Source organism: Durio zibethinus, chromosome 24, assembly GCF_047325235.1.
Source record: "Durio zibethinus cultivar Kanyao isolate XHJ-2024 chromosome 24, ASM4732523v1, whole genome shotgun sequence".
Lineage (NCBI taxonomy): Eukaryota > Viridiplantae > Streptophyta > Magnoliopsida > Malvales > Malvaceae > Durio > Durio zibethinus.
This window is the reverse complement of record NC_143185.1, coordinates 7,758,777-7,780,254: the sequence shown is the minus strand read 5'-3', so window position 1 is coordinate 7,780,254 and position 21,478 is coordinate 7,758,777. Positions and strand designations below refer to the sequence as shown.

The 21,478-nt window shown below is 30.9% G+C and overlaps 3 protein-coding genes across 5 annotated transcripts in view; 2 read left to right on the top strand and 1 right to left on the bottom strand.

Moving 5' to 3' along the window:
• The window catches only part of LOC149511896 (putative inactive ATP-dependent zinc metalloprotease FTSHI 4, chloroplastic), a 30,751-nt gene extending 21,454 nt beyond the window's left edge, over positions 1-9,297 (top strand). The window contains exons 2-4 of the mRNA XM_089753268.1: positions 7,733-7,988; positions 8,083-8,155; positions 9,181-9,297. Coding sequence (XP_089609394.1) covers positions 7,733-7,988; positions 8,083-8,155; positions 9,181-9,211 — 360 coding nt within the window. The 3' untranslated portion in view covers positions 9,212-9,297. The remainder of the gene's footprint in view (positions 1-7,732; positions 7,989-8,082; positions 8,156-9,180) is intronic.
• A 29-nt stretch (positions 9,298-9,326) lies between these two features.
• LOC111316813 (putative inactive ATP-dependent zinc metalloprotease FTSHI 4, chloroplastic) lies at positions 9,327-15,843 on the top strand. 3 transcript variants are annotated; one of them, XM_089753269.1, is made up of 7 exons: positions 9,327-9,511; positions 11,043-11,121; positions 14,457-14,600; positions 14,690-14,838; positions 15,023-15,116; positions 15,492-15,575; positions 15,707-15,843. In XM_089753269.1, exons 2-4 carry the CDS (start codon positions 11,086-11,088, stop codon positions 14,780-14,782), a joined length of 273 nt encoding a protein of 90 aa, XP_089609395.1. In that variant the 5' UTR covers positions 9,327-9,511; positions 11,043-11,085; the 3' UTR covers positions 14,783-14,838; positions 15,023-15,116; positions 15,492-15,575; positions 15,707-15,843. The 3 variants fall into 3 exon arrangements, with proteins under 3 accessions (XP_089609395.1, XP_089609397.1, XP_089609396.1); XM_089753271.1 differs by lacking the exon at positions 15,023-15,116; XM_089753270.1 differs by lacking the exons at positions 15,492-15,575; positions 15,707-15,843 and having other exon boundaries at positions 15,023-15,442.
• On the bottom strand, positions 15,651-18,862 carry LOC111316815 (uncharacterized). Its single transcript, XM_022918967.2, has 5 exons — positions 18,410-18,862; positions 17,755-18,256; positions 17,349-17,550; positions 16,232-16,720; positions 15,651-16,134 (listed from the first exon to the last, which is right to left on the bottom strand). The coding sequence occupies exons 1-5, from the start codon at positions 18,771-18,773 to the stop codon at positions 15,712-15,714; spliced, it is 1,980 nt and encodes a 659-aa protein (XP_022774702.2). The 5' UTR covers positions 18,774-18,862; the 3' UTR covers positions 15,651-15,711.
• Between the last annotated feature and the right edge of the window lie 2,616 nt (positions 18,863-21,478).

Below are 21,478 nucleotides of genomic sequence, written 5' to 3'. Positions count from 1 at the left end.
TCTTGTTTTACCAAAATTGATTTGAGGCTTTTGTTCTCCTCTATAAGGATTAACACATGTATGGAATGTTTCTTAATTCATCCTAGAGAGAGAGAGAGAGAGAGAGAGAGAAATTGAGTTTTAAAAATTTGAATTTAAGATTTAAACCAAATTCAAAATTTAATTAAAACCTTAATATTTTATGGGTTTTAATTCAAATTGGTTCTTGAATATTATTATCCATGTGCTATAAAGATGAAACAAAATGTTTAATTTCATAAAATTTTAGATTATATGCCCAAACTTGAAAAAAACCAAATTGGATTATGTATAAGTTTTTTATCCAAAAATTTTGGCTCGAATTGATGTTAATTCATGTTATTTTGATACAATTTGGAGCATGAGTTTTGTAAATATATGTGTTAATTAAAGTTTAGAGCATTTAATTGCATTAAAACTCAAGGAAAATATGTAAATCGAAGAAAGAAAATCATGTAACAAAAATGGGTCAAGAATGACTATGAACATGAAATTTTATTCTCAAATTCATGGTGATTTTATCTGTTTTTGATGCAATTGTGGCCTGGGCTTTGTAAATCTATGTGTTAATTGCATGTTTAAGGGTTTAATTGCATTAAAAACTAAGAAAAACCATAAAATTTGGACCAAAATCTGAATCAGGTTGAATTGTGCTTCTAATGGGCAAGCTGACCCAATTGGAGGTAGGTGATAATGAACAGTGTTAACTTAGAATAGTATCAATTCAATGAACAATACTGAGTTAGTGTAGTATCAAGTCAGTAAATAATGTCAAAATCAATAAATTGATCCATTTGGACTAATTTGACGTCTATTTTTAATGCTGTTTATTATGTTATCTTCAAATTTTTATGTCTAATTTATTTATTATTTTTATAAAACTTTTAAATGGCATAAAATATTTATTATATAATATCTATACATGGTTAAATAATTATTATATTTTGTGCACATGAATTATTTATTTTTTGTTATAATAAAATATTTTGGCATGTTAGGAGTCTATTGGAGGTATGTACTCTCCTCATACATTGTTTAAATTTTACATACTCTTAGCTGAAATTATGTGCGTAATTGAATAAATTAAGTCAAATTTATTTTACTAATTTTTGGACTTTTGTTTAAATGTAACATGGATTGCTAATGTAATTTGGATTTAAACTCCAGGAAGTTTTGGTACCACTAGTATTTTATTGGAATTATTTTATAATTAGATAATATTAAATTATTATTTATATGAAATAATTTGACTTTAAAATTGTTGCTTTGTTTTATTTTTTTCATGACTATATTGACAATTATTTATCATTGTTAATTTGAGAAATTTTTATTTTTTAGTACATGATACATAAAATTAAAATATTGAATTGAATTATTAAATTATTCATAAAATTCAAAACACTCGGTTTGAATGCAATAAATTACTTACTGATCTAATGAGGCATATTCGATTTAAGTTTCTCACAAAAAAAAAGATTATACATAAAATAATCCATCGAGATATGCATTAATTATTAGTGTCTCATACAAGAATGATCAATTTTTAATGACCTAAAGAGATATATTATGGTTAATTATCTCGCAAAAAGTGGTCAAATTGCATACACTTAGTTAAGTATGCAAATTAAAATTATGGGTAATCCAAATTTCCTGATAAAAGAAATATAATAAGTTAATGTGGGTGTTTGGCTTCCAAAGTAGAATACTCATTGAGACTTGCAAGATTTTCTCATGTACAGGAACAGAAGTATTTTCAAATTATCTTATACAATTGCCTGCCCAAAGGGTGTTATTGTGCTTGGTAATTTTCAGTGGACATGAAGTATCATAGTTAAGGATATGCTGGTCTAAAAAGTCTGTCTACCCAAAGGGAAAGGCTTTTCAAAAACTAAAACATTTTCATATTGACTTCATGTTAAAAATGCCTAATCGCATATCACATTCTTTGTCCAAAGGGGAGATTGTGATGATGCACTTGAACTTTTCAGTTTAATTACAAATAACACATCATGAGCTAGTACTATTTGTATAGATTGTTGCTTATATATATTTTTTTGTCTTGAATACTAAAGTTGATTTGGTGATAAAGATTAAGAAGCTCTAATTAAAAGTGATAAAAAGTGATTCAGTGCTTAATTAAGTCATAGGTATTTTCTTGGACATAATCGTTAAGTATTGAACATTTTATTGATTATTGTCCCATTGTTTTAAAATGTTACATTTTGTGATGACAAAAGTTTTGTACCTAGGACAATTTGTAAATACTTTGAATATTGTTTAGTCATATGAATCTATTAAAATAATTGTCATATGCATGATTAGCAAGTTTGGTAAATTACTTTGTTTTAATTTATCATAGTTTGATAAAATAATTTTATGAAAGATCATGCTTATGCAAAATGTAACATGTGAAATTAAATTTGTTTATTTTGAGATCATGTGTTATGTGTGACAAATATGTTTAGCATGCTTACAATGTTTTAGTTTTATATATCATATAATTATAATTTGGAATACCAGGCATTAAGTTTAAAGCCTAATAAAGTGGATAATGTGATATATATTTAAGAAACTCATATTTTTCATAGACATATGAAACATGTTATTGGTTATAATGATTTATGAAAAATATTTAGATTTTATGTTAGTTTGTTGAAATAGTGGGAGATATGTTATAAGAAATAACATGTGTTCAATAATTGCATAGTGAATTTGTTTCACATAAATTGTTAGACTTGCTTTTAGAATCTTTTGCTTTTATAAAATACTTACTAAATCAAGTATGTTTTCATAAGATATTAGTTGTCTTATAATAATAATATTATAATATGTTGAAAGAGTAGCAAGTAAAATTTTATTTTTTAGTAAGCATTTAGAGCATGTCTTTGGATATGATGAAATTTGGTAAATATTACCATAAAGATCTTAAGTAATAAAAATAAATGAGATGTGAAAGAAAATGGACAAGAGTAAAAATTTTAGTCTATAAAAGTAGGCAAAATTAGTTTTGCAAATTTCAAAATATTAAAAGTTTAAACTAAAATGTGCTATTATTAAGGCTTGCTAGGTTAATTAGCTTTAATGTTTTTGTCACAACTCATATTTAGTAAAAGTTTAAACTAAAATGTGCTATTATTAAGACTTGCTAGGTTAATTAGCTTTAATGTTTTTGTCACAACTCATGTTTAGTAATATTGAAAATATTATATTACATGAACATGACATTGGTTTATATTATAATCTTTGTTTGTATATGATTATCTAAAAAAATATACAATGTTGACATTCATCATATATGGTTATGTTGAGATTTATAATATGACAATTGTGTAATTTGTTGAATCTCATGCAAATATAAAGTATCAACATGAGTAGATATTCTTTTTGACTTGTTAATTTTTAATTTTAAAATTTTTTATAGTCATACTTGAAAGATTGAAATGCCATAATAAAGTATTATTAATTGTTGAAATAATTTACTTGGTAATATGGCATGTTAAGTATTTATATTGATTGAAAAGCATGACTTATGGACCATGATTTGCAAATTTTTTTAAGGTGCGTAAAATGATAATGGAAATTCTAAGTTTTAACATTTAGTGATTCGTAGAGGTACATTTAGATTAGTATCTTACTTGGAGTAATCACATTTATAAATAAACATAAAAAAATCAATAGAACTATAATGATTATAAAATTTCTTATGTTGTTATGGTATTGTCTTTAAATTATTACATGTAATTATGTGCCCAAAAAGGGTGATTATATGTTTTTAATTTAGAGATAATTATGAAATATTTTATGAAGTGAAAATATATATAGACTTCGGGAATTTATCTACCTAAAGAAGATATATTTTTGAAAATTTTTATATTTTTCATTATTTTAAAGTGTGATCACACAAAAGAATAATATTTTCTTTAAAAGAATGTCCAACATTAAATTTACGATGTGGCACATTTATTGTTTTGATAAGACTAGTAAAGATATTAACTCAATTAAAGTCTTATTTATTTAGATTGTTGATTGCCTTTGTACTCAATTTCAATATGCTAGAAAAAATATCATTATAAGTTAATGTCTACCATAAGTGATAAGTTTTTGAATGTTTTGTACAACATTGTATATGTGTAAATTGTTAATCACTTTAATTTATCACATCTAAGGATATACATTTGTTGTATAGTATCTTATGATAGTCAAGAGAGTTAGCTTTTGCACAAAAAAATTTTAGACTTATTATGATGTTCCAATTTGACTTAAGTAAAATTGAGAGTTTTTAAAATATAATTTCATTTGATAAATATTTATTTTGGTTATTTAACTTTCAATTAAGATAATGGTTTGATTATCTTAGTTACCTTTATCAAACGTAGTAGTTATCAATTTTAAAGGACATATTGTTGTTATTTGTTTACAATGTGTTTTAAAGAAAATTTAATATTTTCTTTTAAAAAAACTCACATGACGAGGAGAATATTGTTGTATACATATCACATGTGTGAGAGTTTTGAGGAATGAAGTTTTGTAAAAATAAGCAAAACTATTTGTTTTATTTTACTAGTTCAATTTTTTTCTTATTAATCTTTCTCAAATTTTGTTGATTTACTTTTAGAGAGAAAACATGATTTTATAATTTTCTCTCATTTCACTTCACTTGTTTTAAATTATATATGAAGTAATTTTGAGAATTCTTTCAAAAAATGATAATATAAAGTTATTATTATTATTATTTTATTAATGTCAAACTTATTCTTTTAAAGGAAGTGAAAATCATTGGGAGTTCTTTTATATATGTTTTTAAATAGTAAGAACTCATAAATGTTATAAAAGTTATTGTTTTGGAGATATCATATATGTTAAGGTCTGTGGGAGTTAATAGGCTATTGATATAGGCATGTTTAAGATATACAAAATTGATAATTCAATGAATTTTCAAATTTATTAAAAATGATCTCATGTTAAAACATTAAGAATTTTGTGTTGCATTGACATATGAATATAAAGATTTATTCATAATATGTTAGCAATTTGCAAGTGATTTATTAAAGTGATAACATGAAAATCCAAGAACGATAATAGTTATCACATTTGGCATTAAGGTAAATAATATGTAATTTTATTATGACTCCATTTATTGAAATGCTCTTTATTTATTATTTAAAGTTTGATTGGAGCAAGTTTGTGATTCGCTAGATTAATGTGAGTCATTGTGATTTGATTATATGATAGCATATTTTCTCTATGTGAGGATTATGAGTATTATGAAACTCATGATATGGATATCTACAGATATAGAAAATAAAACCTGTTAAGGTATTGAATTTAGTATGGTAATGATGGATTGTAAATTTGTTTTTGAAACTATTATCATTTTGGGTTTCTTTACATTGTTAAATGTATTGCACATGATTATTAGTTACTTATAAGATATAATTTGAGATGAACAAATCCATGACGTATCATTAAGTTAAATAGATACAATTGTTTTATATATACATCATAATTATTATTTGTACATATATTTATTATTGGATGTGCATATCTTATATTGATATGTCATATTATAAAATTTTAAGACTAGGTATCTGTCTTAAGTATACTTTTAATATCATTTAGGTATGTCTCATTAATAATATTAACAAATAACCTTGAGGATAAAAAAGAGACATCAGGTATATTTGAATGTCATGAAAATTTTTTAATAAGTTTAAAAAATTTGATAAAAATGCTAATAGTGAAAATAACACCTAAATATTATTTTTTTGTTACACAGTCACACTAAAATCTATTGTGTGTATAATCTCTAGTACTTATAATTATGAATTAATGTTATGTCAATAAATAACTATATAAAGAGCAATGATGGTAGAAAAATTATTTTTTAGATAAAAATTTAGACGTTGAAGCGGTTCTCATAAGAGACGATCCTTTATAGTTTACCATTCCAAACAGCAGAGCAGATATCCCGCATCACTCTCTTCCTCTTCCATTCCAAATCCGACCATGATTTTGGTTATTTATCGGAACTGTTTTACCCGAAGTTGAGGTTGAACCAACAGCAGGTGAACAGCGCGTTTCATTTACCGTACAACCAAAACGCAGCGTTTGGCTCTACTCTCCAAAACCCACACAAGCATGTCAGGCGAGGCAGGTAAAGATAGAAGTCCAACATTTTTCTCCTGCATTTTCCCGCAGTAGAAAGTGAAGCAAATTTTTTTGTTAGTTTGATGATTGAAAGGAAAATGAGTTCTTATATCTGTAAGCCAATTCCTTTCGTCCAAGCTCCAACAATTTTTTTCAACTCATCTAAAACTCTTCTCATTAAATTCCCCTATTCTTTTTCTTTCCATAAACCCTGTAAAAACGCTTTCAAACCTAAATTAAGCTTTATTAAACGCAAAAACCCCACTATTACTGCGTCCAGTGATTCCACTTCGAGTTCGAGTTCCGACTCAGTTGTCGCTTCCACCATTGTCGAGGAAGAAGATGCCGACTCCACTCAGTTATTCGAAGTTTCTTTTTTTTTTTTAACTGATGATATAGCCCTTTTGATCAATGAGAAAATAATGTTGGGTGCGGAAAGTTGAAATGGAAAACTTAGAAATCTGATTGCTTGTTGCTTTTGGTTTTTGGACGCAAAGAGCAGATAATATAATTTTGAATGATTAGAAGCTAAAAATTTTAACTTTTGTGAATGAAAATAGGCGTCATTTTACTTTCATATGGAACAATTATGTCTAACGGTGTGTTACTTTTCTAACTGTTTGCTCATTTTTTTCATCAAATATGATTTTAGTTCATACTGTTTTCTTTCAGCTGTATTTAATGAAGTAACAAGCAAGCAGCTAAAGTAACAACAAATGATATTGCATTTTGGCAATGTTTTTTGAAGTAAAAAGCCAGTTGCAAGAGCAACAGCGTAATGATACCTTATATATAGCCACACAGGTCTAATGGTATTTGATGCCAAGTAGAGAATCTGAATATGTTGTGTGGCTTCTTATGGATTATGAAATGCTTAACAGATTTCGTATATGTGGAATAATTCATCTATTTGTGCAGTTTTTAATTATTAAAATGGATATATATCAAGTTTCTTCCTTTGTTGTCATAGATACTTTTGTAGATTTAATCTATGAACAGTCAGTATTACATCTTATGAGCTCTATGTTTTTCCATAAATGGGCAAATTGTTATTTTCCTAACTATATAGGAATCATTTTCTTTGAAAGCATATAAAAGAATTCATAAGTTCTTTAATGATACACTGGAACAGTGAAACTGGTGTTTCAGAGTTAGTTTTACTCCTCTACTGCTGATTGCTGATATGGGTACTTTTCTTGTTGCTTGCTTCTTTTAGTTCATCAAACTTAGCTGAAAGAAATAACCTCTACATTCATTGGCGACCACAGATTAAATAGCTCAGGGAGAATAACCTCTACATCATCTGGTATCTGAACTTTGTGAGCATAATCACTCTTATCTTGTAGAATTTTATTCCTACAAAAGTGTAGTTAAAACTTCCTTGAATCAAACTTTAGGATGTTGGCATTTTTCCCTCCAGAATTTGCACTTTAGGGAGTCAGGATCATGGACTCTAGATTTACATTGTCCTTATTATCTTTTAGAATGCCTACTGGTTTTCTAATGATTGAATATCCTGTGGGTTTTCCTTTCCTTTTAAGTTTTGTTAATTGCAATAATATTCCAGAAATTAAAGGATGCAGAGAGACAAAGAATAAATAAACTGGAAGAGCTTGAAAGGAAGGCTGACTTACAGTTAGAGAGACAACTTGTCATGGCTTCCAGTTGGAGCAGAGCACTCTTGACCAAGCGTGGAAAGTTGAAGGGGACAGAGTGGGATCCTGAGAATTCACACAGAATTGACTTTAGTGACTTTATAGGACTTTTTAACTCGAACAATGTTCAATTTATGGAGTTTTTGAATTATGGTCGGACAATTTCAGGTAAGAAAGTTTTTCTAAACTTGTTTTATCTCACATTAAATCTTTGGCTCTTTGCTCGCCACTTAATCTGTGGTCGTTGTTTGTCTGTTTGCAGCTTCTTTTATTATGGATTTTGATTTGCACTTCACAATAAAATGCAGTCATAGTTATGGGACCAAATTTATAAGGTTATTATCTTTGAGCTATTTGATAATGTAGAGGTTGTTTCATAATGCATTGTTTTACTTGTAACTGCTATAACTATTGACTATGAATGGTCTTACTTAGGTTTTCTTAGATGCAAACATGTATGAAGGGCTAATTGTTGTCCATTTCCACTAAAATAGGAGGCTAAGATTACTATATCTATCTATATTGATATTATTTGTTATTTTATAACTGGTTTTGGAATCAAGTGTTAAGCTTTTGCTATTCACATATTGTGAAGGGTTTCTGTGACACCTTTTTAAGAGGCTATTTGGTGTGATTGCATATACATGACGTCATACATGCTAATAAAGGATTGGATAGAGCGTTATGTTCGGATTCATCCATACGTTGCTGTATGAATTGAATTCCTCCGTTCTTTTTAAAACAGTACTGGTGACTTAGATTGGTGGATTATATTACAGAATGGTAGTGTAGCACAATGATTTTATGTTGTTCTACAGTTACTGTTGTTCATTTCTTCAAACATCAGTAAATAGGATTGAAGCACAGGTGCATTGTCCTAAAACCAAATGAACTTGAGTAACAGCCATCAGCTCTAGGGATTTTAAAAGAACCTGGATATCATTTTGTTTATTGTGAACCAAATGATGTAAAGAAAAACAGGAAAATAGCATCGGAATTAGGAATAACCTTTAGTTTGCAATAGACAAGTTGGTCGGTTTTGTCCAAGTAGACTCGGGTATACTGTTTTTTATCTGTGTTAACGAGCCTCACATAACTTTTCAATTTTGCTGACTCTAGGACTGATATTAGGTTCTGGAAGTCTAGAATGCTCATTGAATATATGGGACGAAGGGATCTAAATTCAATACTGAAATTGTTTTGTACCTTGATCTTAACATATGATACTGGAAGTAGTTCACTAAAATTGTCTAAGTTATGCTGAGACATTGATCTTTCAGTTGGCTATATGTTATGCTTTTTTCCTATGTTTTCATCCTAATGATGTTTCTTTTGCTTGCTTTGTTCCATAATATTGTAGCCTAAGTGCTGTGAATCTTCGTTTTTCTTGAAGTACCCATGTCAGGGTTCTAACTTTACTGCCTTTAACCAGGGCAAAATTTATATCAGCAGAGGAATGAACTTATGTTACTTTTGATGATTTTGCTGGTCAAAAATATATAAAGAGGGAACTATAAGAGATTGTACAAATTTTAAAAAATGATGAAGAGTTCCAAAATAAAGGTATCTTTTGCCCAAAAGGTTTTTTGCTCCATGGGCCTCCTGGGACTGGTAAAACACTACTGGCCAAAGCTATTGTTGGTGAAGCAGGACTACCATTCTTTGCAGCAAATGGCACTGATTCTGTAGAGGTGAGAGCTGGTTTCTTTACAAAATTTTCATTGCTTTTAATTTATCAGAGTTATCTTTTGGATTTTTCAGATGCTTTATTTTTAGGCTTTGTCCTAAACATCTTTAGGAAAATATGGCCTTAAATCAATTGAAATGAGGAGAAATTTTAATTGCCTCTTTTTCCTCTTAAACTGTTTACTCTTTCTTTTTCAGCTTATTTATTTCTTTATACTTGGGTTGCTGTTAATCTTGTTGCTTTATGTATTTCAAAGGATCATGGGTAAGAAAATTTTGAATATGGTCTGATCATTTAGCTTATCAATGGTTGTTCTCTTGACTTGAATCCATGCCTTAATTTTGTCAGTCCAATACCGTTCCTTGGTATTGGTATGTAATGGAAATTAGGTTTTATATGATTGTTGTAATTTGTAATTCAAGCTTTATTTGCCTGAGTTTTATGTTTGAGCTATAAAGGTACAGTTTAAATGGTAGAATGCTTATTGATTTATGACTACCAGTTTATTATTTTTGATGATGCAATTATCATGCATCACTTTTGTGGGAAAACACTTATTTATAGCTGGTTGTAATCTTGTAATCTGTATATTTAGATTTGTATCTCTTGAATTAAGCATTTGTATTAAGGACAGAAAATTAGGATAGACAATCCCTTAATTATAGGATTAGTTTTAAGAAGATTTAGTTTCTTAGTTTACCCACTAGTTAGTTGTATATAAACCTAAGGTGATTGTATAATTCTTTATGAGTAATTTTTTGATAAACATTCAGTTTTACTCTTAGTTTTTCACATAGTTTTATTTCTTAGCTTTTTCACATGGTATTAGAGCTCTAGGCTCTTCTTGGGAAGAAAATTCTTTTGACTTTCATTGCTAAATTCTATTTCGGACCTTCATAGCTAAATCTTATTAAAATTTTCAGTCTTATTTTTCCTTCTTTGGCCTTTATTGTCTAAAATCATCTCTGGTTAAACCTTTATCATCAAGACTCGTTTCAATCCTGAGAAAGATAACTATGCTATATATAGCAAAATCTGTTACTACTACCCGATTTGAAGAGTGACAGCTAGTAAAACCACCGGAGTATTATAGAAGTCTTGAGAATAAAAAGAGTTGGACATAGAAGAGATTGAAAAACTAAAAGGCCTATTGAAAACTCTTGAAAAGCCTATTGGGGTATGTTCTTTGGGTAAGGTTTTTAGTTCAAGTAAAGCTTCTAGTTCTCATGGATTAAATGTCTTAGTTAAGCTTATTATGAGTTCTTAGGTCATTGACTTAGAAGCCAAAGACAATATGACACATTCCTCACAGAAATTTAGTACATATACCTTGTGTTCTGGTAATAAGAAAATTGTTGTTGTAGATGGTTCACTTACTATAGTGGCAGGATTAGGAGATGTTCAAATTAATCCCTCATTTGTTCTTAAAAATGTTCTTCATATTCTTGGATTGTCTACTAATCTGATATCTACACAAACTTAGTTGAGACATAAACTGCAAAGTGACTTTTTATCCTTTCCATTGTGAATTTCAGGACCAGAGTTCGAGGAAGAGGATTGGACTTGCTAAGGAAAAAGATGGACTGTACTATCTTGAAACATCAAACAACACAAGTAATATCAATGATAGTTTTTCTTTGTCATTTCTTTCAGAAAAATCACCTAATATAGACAAAATCTGGTTTTATCATTTTTGTCTTGGACATCCATCTTTTAGAACTTTGAAAGACATGTTTCCTTCTTTGTTCAAAGGATTAAATGCCAAAATTTTTCATTGTGATGTTTGTGAACTTGCAAAGCATAGATGTGTTTCCTTTCCAGTTAGCAATAAAAGAAGTTCTACTCCTTTTTACTTAATTCACTGTGACATATGGGGTCCCTCTACAATTCCTAATATTTCTGGTGCAAAGTGGTTTGTTTCTTTCATAAATGATTGTACTAGGGTCCTTTGGATATTTTTATTTAAATCCAAATCAGATGTGAATAGTGTGTTTTTAAGCTTCCAAAACATGATCCAAAATCAATTTGGAGTGAAAATCAAGAGATTTAGGTTTGATAATGCAAGAGACTATTTCAACCAAAATTTATCTACCTAGCTCCAAAAGGAAGGGATTATCATGAGTCATCTTGTGTTAATACTACATAACAGAATGGAGTGGTAGAGAGGAAGAACCGCCATTTACTAGCCACAACTCGAGCTTTACTTTTTCAAGCAAATGTACCCGAATCCTACTAGGGGGAAGCTGTTCTCATTGCCACACACATTATAAATAGGTTACTTTCAAAAGTTTTGGGATTTAAAACTCTTATGGAATAACTCTTACAAATCTATCCCAACTTTAATACCACAAACAACTTCACACTTAGAAAATTTGGTAATACATCATTTGTTTATGTTCATAGTCATGACAGGGGGAAGTTGGATCCTAGAGAAACTAAGTGCATTTTTGTGGGATATTCATCAACTCAGAAACTGTATAAGTACTATCATCCTCTTACAAAAAAATTGTGTCTACAAATGTCACTTTTGAAGAAAGTAAACCATTTTTAACTTAACCTTATCTTCAGGAGGAGACTTCATTCATGGAAGATAATGATAAAGATTTTTTTTTGCTTGACTTGTCCTCCTTATCAACATTTTCACCTATTAATGCTTTTGAGTCTAAACCTGTTTCTTTGGAGTTCAAGTCAAACATTGAATTTGAGTCTGAATCCATTCTAAACACAAAAAATGTGACAACATAATATTGTTCTTGATTCTATGAAGGAATTATAGGTGTATTCAGGAAGGAAAGTTTCAAATCCTGAACCAATGCAAATCTAAGAACCTGATCTTAACTTTGAAAATGAGGTAACTACAGTCTTTGACTCTATTTCTCAAAATGAGCATAAATCTCCTAAAATTATAACTAGTGATTATGATCTACCTATTGCCATTAGGAAAGGAATCAGAGAACGTACTAAGCATCCATTATACCCAATCTCTAATTTTGTGTCATTTGAAAAATTTTCTCCATCCCACAAAAAGTTCCTTTGTGAGCCTAAACACTATTTTTATTCCAACTACATTATCCTATGCATTATCTAGTGAGAAATGGAGGCAAGCCATGAAGATAGAAATGGAGGCCTTAGAGAAAAATAAGACATGGGAACTGGTAGAGTTGCCTAAAGAAAAAAAATCCAATTGGGTGTAAATGGGTTTTCATTGTAAAATACAAGGCAGATGATACTGTTGAAAGGTATTAAGCCAGGTTGGTAGCTAAGGGCTATACTCAAACTTATGGAATGGATTATCAAGAAACTTTTGCTCTAGTTGCCAAAATAAATACAGCTAGGATTTTGTTACATTGGCTACAAATTACAATTGGCAGTTTTAACAATTTGATGTAAAGAATGCTTTTCTTCATGGTCATTTGGAGGAAGAAATATATATGAAGGTTCCACTAGGATTTGGAGGTCATCTAGAAGCAAACAAAGTATGCAAGCTGAAAAAGGCTTTATATTGCCTTAAACAGTCTCCTGGGGCTTAGTTCAAGAGATTTGCTAAAGTGATGCTAACAATGAGATATAAGCAGAGTCAAGGGGATCACACATTGTTTATCAAGCATTTTGATTCAGGGAGAGTCACAGTTCTATTAATGTATGTTGATGATATAATTGTAATTGGAGATGACAAAAAAAAAAGAGAATCTCTACAATAGTGTTTGGCTAGAGAATTTGAGATAAAAGAGCTAGAGAGATTGAAGTAATTCCTAGGAATTGAAGTAGCTTACTCATGGCATGGTATTTTTATCTCACAATAGAAATATGTGATGGATTTTTTGAAGGAAACTAGGAAGCTCACATGTAAACTTGCCAAACCCCCTACAGATCCTAATCATAAACTTAAAAAAGCCAATGAAGATGCTACTGTAGATAGAGAGATGTACCGGAGATTAGTTGGAAGACTCATTTATCTCTTACATGCTAGACTTGATATAGCATATGCTGTGAGTGTGATAAGTCAATTTATGCATAGTCCTAAAGAAGTGCACCTACAAGCTATCTACTGTGTATTGCACTATTTGAAGGCCAATCTTGAGAGAGGTAACTTATTCAAAAGAAATTTGGGGCTGGCTCTAGAGGCCTATACATATGCGAATTATGCAGGTTCAATAACGAATAGAAGATCCATCTTAGGACTCAGGCTACTACACTTTCCTAGGTGGTAATCTTGTGACTTGAAAAAGTAAAAACAGAATGTGGTGGCAAGATCAAGTGCTGAAGTAAAGTTCAGAGCAATGGCTCAAGGAATTTGTGAACTACTATGGTTAAAGATTATCCTAGAAGACTTGAAGATCAAGTGAATTGGACCAATGAGACTTTATTGTGATAACAAGTCTGCAATAAGCATTGCACATAATCTTGTGCAACATGACAGAACAAAACACATTGAAGTAGACTGGCATTTTATGAAGGAGGAACTAGATAGTGGATTGATTTGTACCCCTTATGTATCAACTAAGGGTCAACTTATAGATATTTTGACTAAAGGTTTCATTAGTGCATCATTTCAAGAAATTATTTCCAAGCTGGGAATGGAAAACACCTATTCATCAGCTTGAGGGGGAGTGTGGGAAAACACTTGTTTATAGCTGGTCGTAATTTTTTAATCTGTATATTTATATTTGTATCTTTAGAATTAAGTATTTGTATCCCTAGAATTAAGGATAGAAATTAGAAAATTAGGATAGACAATCCCTTAATTATAGGATTAGTTTTAAGATGATTTAGTTTGCTAGTTTACCTACTAGTTAGTTGTGTATAAACCTAAGGTGCTTGTATAATTCTTTATGGGCAGTTTTTCAATATATATTCAGTTTTATTTTTAGTTTTTCACACAGTTTTATTTCTTAATTTTTCCATAACTTTTGATGATTGCATGATTGATTCTTTTGACCATTGTACAGCCTACCGTCAATCCACTAGATGAATATGGAGCCCTAATTTATGCTGGGGGATGGGGAATCCATGAGATCAAACTTCCAGGGAGGGTTACATTTGCACCTGGAAATGCTGGTTTTTCAACTTTTGGTGCACCACATCCCATAGAGGCAAGTGGGCAAGACTTTATTTGATCATGTTTTTCATTTATGACAATACAGCTGAGTTTTTAAAAAACTTTTTCATTTTATTTCTACAGACTCAAATGATTAGTGATGAAACTTGGAAGCTAATAGATAATATTTGGGATAAGAGGGTTGAAGAAATAAAAGCTGAAGCTTCAGGAGGTTGAAGTAGACAAGGAGAAGCCACAACTTTTGATGGCCAGTCATTTGCTTTGAAATCATGGTAATGTTTTATTCTTAGTCCATGAGAAATATTTCAATTTGAGGTGTTCCTTTTCTTCTCTATGTCTCTCTCTATTTAATTTCTTTTGTGGTACAAATGGAGGTATTCTATGTTGTAAAGCATTCTTATATGTTAAGCTTAACTGTATATCTTTATTTATGAAACTGTTTTGCACAATCACTAGGGGCTTTATACTTGTGGTCTAGAGAGTTGACATTTCTGCATAATTTATACATGATGGCAACTTTGCTTCACTGCAAACTCCAGGACTACATACGGTTAGTTAATACTCCTTGTCAATTGAGCCATCCTCTTTTTTGCAAGTGCTAGATGCCAATGGGTCTGAGGTCAGTTGTATGCTTTAATTTGAAGAGCAATATACATCATTGCAATCTAAGACAAACCCTTCAAGGCATTCAAAAATCGAGTTATGTAGCTAGCTGTAGAATTTAAATGAATTTTGTCAGTGATCCAAAGGGAAAATTTCGGGGAGGCTATTTTCATTTGTAGATTAATCCATGTATTGTTCATATATAGCATTCCTTTTAGTTACAAAAATATGTAATAATTATAAGTTAAAAGTTTACTGGTATTACCATTTAAATCCTGTCCATGAAAAATCATTTTGATTTGTTTGTCTTTGTTTTTGCTAGTCAAAGCAAGGCCATTATTAGACACGTCTTGACCAGATTGGATTACGTATCAACCGATTTGTCAGGCACTGCAAGAGATTTCAGGTAATTGGAAAGTCTGCTAACATGAGAGCTTTGAGCTAGTTTAATTTTCTGCGTTTGCTTTGTGAGAATATTCCATTGAAGTGAGGAAAAATAGATAAATTTTATTATGAACTCGAATCATTTCTTGATAGTATGGTTAGACTCTAAAAGTGAGGAGGTCAAGATCTAAATCTTCATGAAACCTCCGTCGAGATGGAAACTTGGGAAGGAGAGCAGCGATTCGTTTGGCACTTTCCAAATATGATGCATACTTAATGATGATAGAAGTATCATTCTTTTCTGCATCAATTTTGTCTCGGTCCATGCTGATTGCCTGAAAGGCACTAGCCAAAGGCAAGACATGGATACCATGACCATTCTCCTTTCCTACCAGGTCCTTAAGCGCCTTCTTCTTGAAAGTCCAGCTGCCAGTTCTCAGGTTGAAATGGTATAGGGGAAGAAATCGTTGGCCATATATGGCTACGAACTCTATTGCCGCAAGAATGTATTCAAACTCCTCATTTGACATGTAGTAAGGAAAGCTGACTCTTGTCCATCCAGGTTTTACTCCTGTGTAGCCCTGCAATCAAACTTTGCAATTGGCATTAGATAAGTTGAATTATATTTTATCTTTCTTTCATTTGGTCCCAAAAAAAAGGAAAATTTTGTACTGATACCCTGTTAATAGCTTCTCTTAAGGCAAGGGATCGAGTCTGATCAATATCAAGTAAACTGTGGCCATAAGGTCCAGCACAAGCACATCCACCCCGAGCTTGGATGCCAAACAGATCATTTAGGAGGGTTGCAACAAAAGGGCCATGGAGAGGTTTATCCCTCTTGTTCCCAGTCTCTCCCCACATGAAAAGTCCCCTCCCCTTTTCCTCTGCCTGGTCAACATTATTACCATCGTTGGTTGTGGAGTAGACGAGGAAAGACAGTATGGCTTGTCTTTGGGTCTCGGTGCTTGCATTTCCTAAAACCCATATGTTTTGGTTTGGGAGAAGCCTCTCCAATGCTTGATTTATGTACGACTTCTCCTGCTTTGCAATCACTTCATAACCAATATATTCTTTTACCCAAAAAGCCAATGCTGCTCTAATAATCTGAATTATTTGAGGAGTCCCTCCATTTTCCCTTTCTTCTATGTCACCTGCATATAATGTGTCCTGCAAAATAAAATTCCCATTTTACCACATATTAAATTGCATAACTGCGTCTCTAAATGCAAGGGAATGAGTCTGACCGATATCAGGATAACTTATCATTCTCTGGAGTATGGTTCCATTTACCCTGTTGTGCAGTTAATGCCTGTATTCCTTACCAAACACGTGTAATAACAAGTATATGTCTACTAAGAAATTTGGTCGGAAATCGCTCTTCCTCTAAAATTGTAATTAAAATAAATATTTTTTAAAGACTCACTAGTGGAGATTTAAACCAGCTTAATCTGAATCAGGAATTTATTTCTAGACTCCAAGAAGCCCAACAGCTACCTACCAAATCATTCTTTATGTCTTCAGTTGAAGAAGGAAACCAAATTTCTTACAAAATGGGAGATATAACCAAGAACAAAAAAAAAAAAAAAATGGTAAAGCAAAGACAATTTTCCATTTTATAGTAGAGAAGTTAACAAAAAATAAAATCTTTCATCTATTAAATTGAATTAATCTGAACACATAAATATAATAAAAATCTCTTCATTTATTATCAATTAATTCTAAATTAAATGGATTAATTTAAAATTAAATATCCATTCTAAAATTTTACATTGAAAATAAATTCGAGAGTAATTACCTGTTCATTGAAACCATTGACATAATTAACAGTTCCACCTCCACAAGTTGATGGAGGAGAAGATCCTAACTGATAGAGAGCGTTGCTCATTAGAAGGATGCCGGGTGATCCAGGGCCACCTAAAAACTTATGTGGACTAAGGAAAATAGCATCATATCCATCAATCTCCCCTGACCTCATATCAATCTCCACATATGGACCACTATCCACGGAAACAAAATGATAAGCACAATAAAAAATGAAACTTCTCATGGTTTTAACATTAACACAATATAGAAACTTGGTTAATAGTTGCGTCATCTAAAATTAAAATATTAAAATTTTAATTTTAATGATTAGAATTTAAATTCTGCCAATCTCAAATTTAAAAATTTGGCAACAATAAAAGAAAATTCTTATTGTGTACCTTGCTGCAAAATCAAAGCAAACAAAACCTCCATACTCGTGAAGAAGTTTGGCAATCTCTCGAGTATCTGGTTGAATCCCAGTCACATTACTACAAGCTGAAAATGAACCAAGCAAAGGCCTATTGGCGTGTTTATACAACTCAAGCTGTTGTCTTAGTGCATCAATGTCCATCAACCCATTCTCATCTAAACCAATCTCCACAACTTCAGCAAGGCTTTGACGCCAAGAAAGCAAGTTGGAATGGTGCTCGTAGGGGCCAATAAAAACTACCCATCTACTCTCATTGATTAAGCAATTTATTACCCCGTCCCTCAAAATTGATGGTACCGTAATCCCCATAACTTCTTGTAGCCTTTTAATAGCAGCCGTAGTGCCTGAGCCACAAAACAGAATTGCATCATCTTGGCCACCACCTAGACATCTTTTAATGTAGTTTGATGCTTCATGCACCATTTTCGTCGTTCTGTACCCCACAAAACTGTCACACGTGTGAGTGTTCCCTACGCAAGAACGAAGCAAGATCAGCTGACAAATACTAGAAAACCACCCCCCCCCCCCAAAAAAAAAAAAAAATTATACTAGAAAATGGCACATCATTTTTGTTGATTAAGTCAGAGTACCACAATTGAAGATCAGAAACAAAAAACCTTTACCATAGAATGGCAGAACATTGGTGACGATGAAGTTTTCGATATAGTGAAGAGAGCGAGCCGATGAAGTATGATCAGCATAAGTAAGTTTTCTAGTTCCAAAAGGAGAGTCAAATTCTGCATCACCACCAATGATTTGAGATCGTAGCCAAGACAGCTTTTTCTCGGTGGAGCCAACCTTTGGCACACCCATCTCTAGAGTCCTGAATGACTCCGAACCTTGACAGAGTTTGCTGGAAACATAGGAACAGCATGTTGATTCTGGTGACGTATCCCTGTCACTAGTGGTTGAAGTCTTACTATCATTTGCTGCGTTCAATTTCGGGGCTTCAGTTGTTTCTCTAAACATGGGTTGCTCTAACTCCATTTCCCACCTAGAAAAAATGATTAATGGCTGTTTTTAATGTTGTTGTAGCTTATGACGGGAGAAAGAATGGAAAAAATAAGAAGAATGACAGGGAAGGAAGGCAGAAGCGGTTATTTATATACTAGTTTTTTTTTATTGGCTGTGGGTGTCAACCAGAAGCCCATCGAAATCAACTGCTACTACCCATGTAATTTCTATGAACAAAAATCCACGTTCGTTCCCTGTTTCGATCTACCAAGCTGGATTTATAATTTTTCTCAATCATTCTATCTCTTTTTTTGGCTAGTCGCTGAAATTGACGTTGAAATTTTGGATTTGCATATACATTTTTACTATTAGAAAAAGGTCTAAACCGACATAATTAGGAAGACATTAGTAAAATTTGACATGATTTCACCTCGTATACAATATATAATAAACCATATTTGATAAAGAAGCAAAATAAAAGAAAATGAAATAAACATGCAAAGGACAAATATTTTTCTTTCATTTTGATTTGATTGGTGCGAACGGTGAAATATATAAAAAATAATAATAATTTAAGTTGAACCATTTTTTTTGGAAAAAAAAAATAATTTTTTCTTACACGCCTTTCACATTTTTTCTTCCATTTTCCTCTCACGAAACACCACGATCGGACAAGGAACGAATAAAATGCAAAGTACACGGTTTCATTTATTTGATTAATAAAACAAAAAAAATGAAGTTGTAGGCGGACGGGGCTTTGACTCTCAAACCATGGCCTTTGCACACCAATAAGAAAAATATAGTTGGCTCAGAAACAATGGGATCTCTAAATAGTTTGAACAAAACAAACTACAGAAAATACTAAGTCTTAAAGAGTTTTCAAATTTCTCTTTCCTCTCCCCTAACGTTTAAAAGCAAAAGCACATTGGAATTTTTGTTATTCTTTATTTGAGGTTTTTCTTTTCTTAATTATTATCGTCATTTTTAGGTGGACTGTAGGATACAGCATTTGCAGCTGAATTTGGTCGGTGACTATGGTCGGTTTTTGAATGCTGGTTTGCTTTGTTTTTTTTTTTTTGTTATTATTTATTATTTATTTTTTTATAAATTGTATTTAACAAAATAAAAAATAAAATATCTATGAAATGGAATTGCCTCCTGTTAGCTTGAGCTTTCAAAAATTCATCCAGATAAAGATCCGACAAAGTTGGCTGTTTGACGGGGACTTCATCATTTATATTATACCAAATAGCCCCTGCAGCTGTTAGAATAACATTGAACCTTTCCTGCTCGACTTGTTCTGCCACCCGGCGTATCCAATCTGCTACTTTAATTAGGAGAGCACTGCTACTTAGCCAGTAAATGATACATTCACGTTCATATTCAGTAAGTTATTTAAAATTGATTAAATAAATTTTAAATTTTGATTTAATTACTATTGAGTTAAATTTAAATATTTTAATATTTGATTCAATAAATCCTAAATTAAATTAAATTTTTATAGTTTATATATTTTTATTATTTTAATGAAAATATTAATATTTTATTTTTATATATCAATTTAAATTTAAATTTAAATTTAAATAATTAAATTTAAAATAAAACATGAAATCAAATTTTTTTATTTGATAAATGAATCTAATAAAACAAATTCAAAAAATTTAATTTTTTTCTCAAATTAAATTTAAATTTAAAAGTTAAAATCCAACCAAAGTCAAACCAAACTTTGAATAAAACTCAAGCTTCAACTTCTCATTTCGGCTGAGGACGCTTTATACTGCTATCACGTCCCACGCAGAACCCAAAACAGGGCAATCGAATATTGCATGCAACACCGATTCCCCTGCCTCTTCACATCTTGGACAAATTCCATCCACAAGAAGTTTCTTTTTTTTTTTTTTTGCAAAGTTGAATTTCATAGGTAAGAATCCATCAACTTGACACCGCATCCGGTGTTGGTCTGACTGTAAACAGTTAATTACGATCAAATTTATTATAAAATTTAAAAAAATGTTTTTTTAAAACAAAACTAAAAACAATTACCGTATCGGTAAGTTGAGGCTGGATCGGCGTTAGTACGGCCGAAAACCACCTTAAACATGCTCGAATATTCTATCTATCTCCTTTCTTGTCTCTCGTTTCTTCCCTCCCTCGCTTTTTCTCTCCCTAATTTAGTTTTTATTTTAAAAAAATTTCTACTCTTTTTTTCTTCTTGATTCTTCTCTCCTTTCTTTATCTTTTTCAACCCTTTATGCAAATTCCAAAATAATTTTCACAAATGAACAAATTTTGTCATTCATTCATTGAATCCCTTAAGCGATTAAAAAAAGAAAAGAAAAATTAAAATTCGTCTCCATATAGAAGCAATTGGCTGACACATCTCAACCAATTGCCTCCTTCGGAGATAATTTTTATGTAAGTTATAGATCTTAATCAATTGTACAACATTTCAACTTATATTGTATTACAGGAGAATTAAAAATTGAGAAGAAAGTTTCTTGCTTCATGTGCTCTAAGTTATGTGAATAAAAAATATATATCAAGAAGCAGTTTAATACAAGTAGAGAACAAGAAGCAATTTAATACAAGTAGAATTCTGTTTTATTTTAAAACTAAATTGTGACTAATGTGATATACGAAATAATTTTATTTATTTTATATAAAAATATATATAAAATAATTTTTTAAAATTATATTTAAATTTAAAAAATTTATAACATATATAAAATTTTACATTA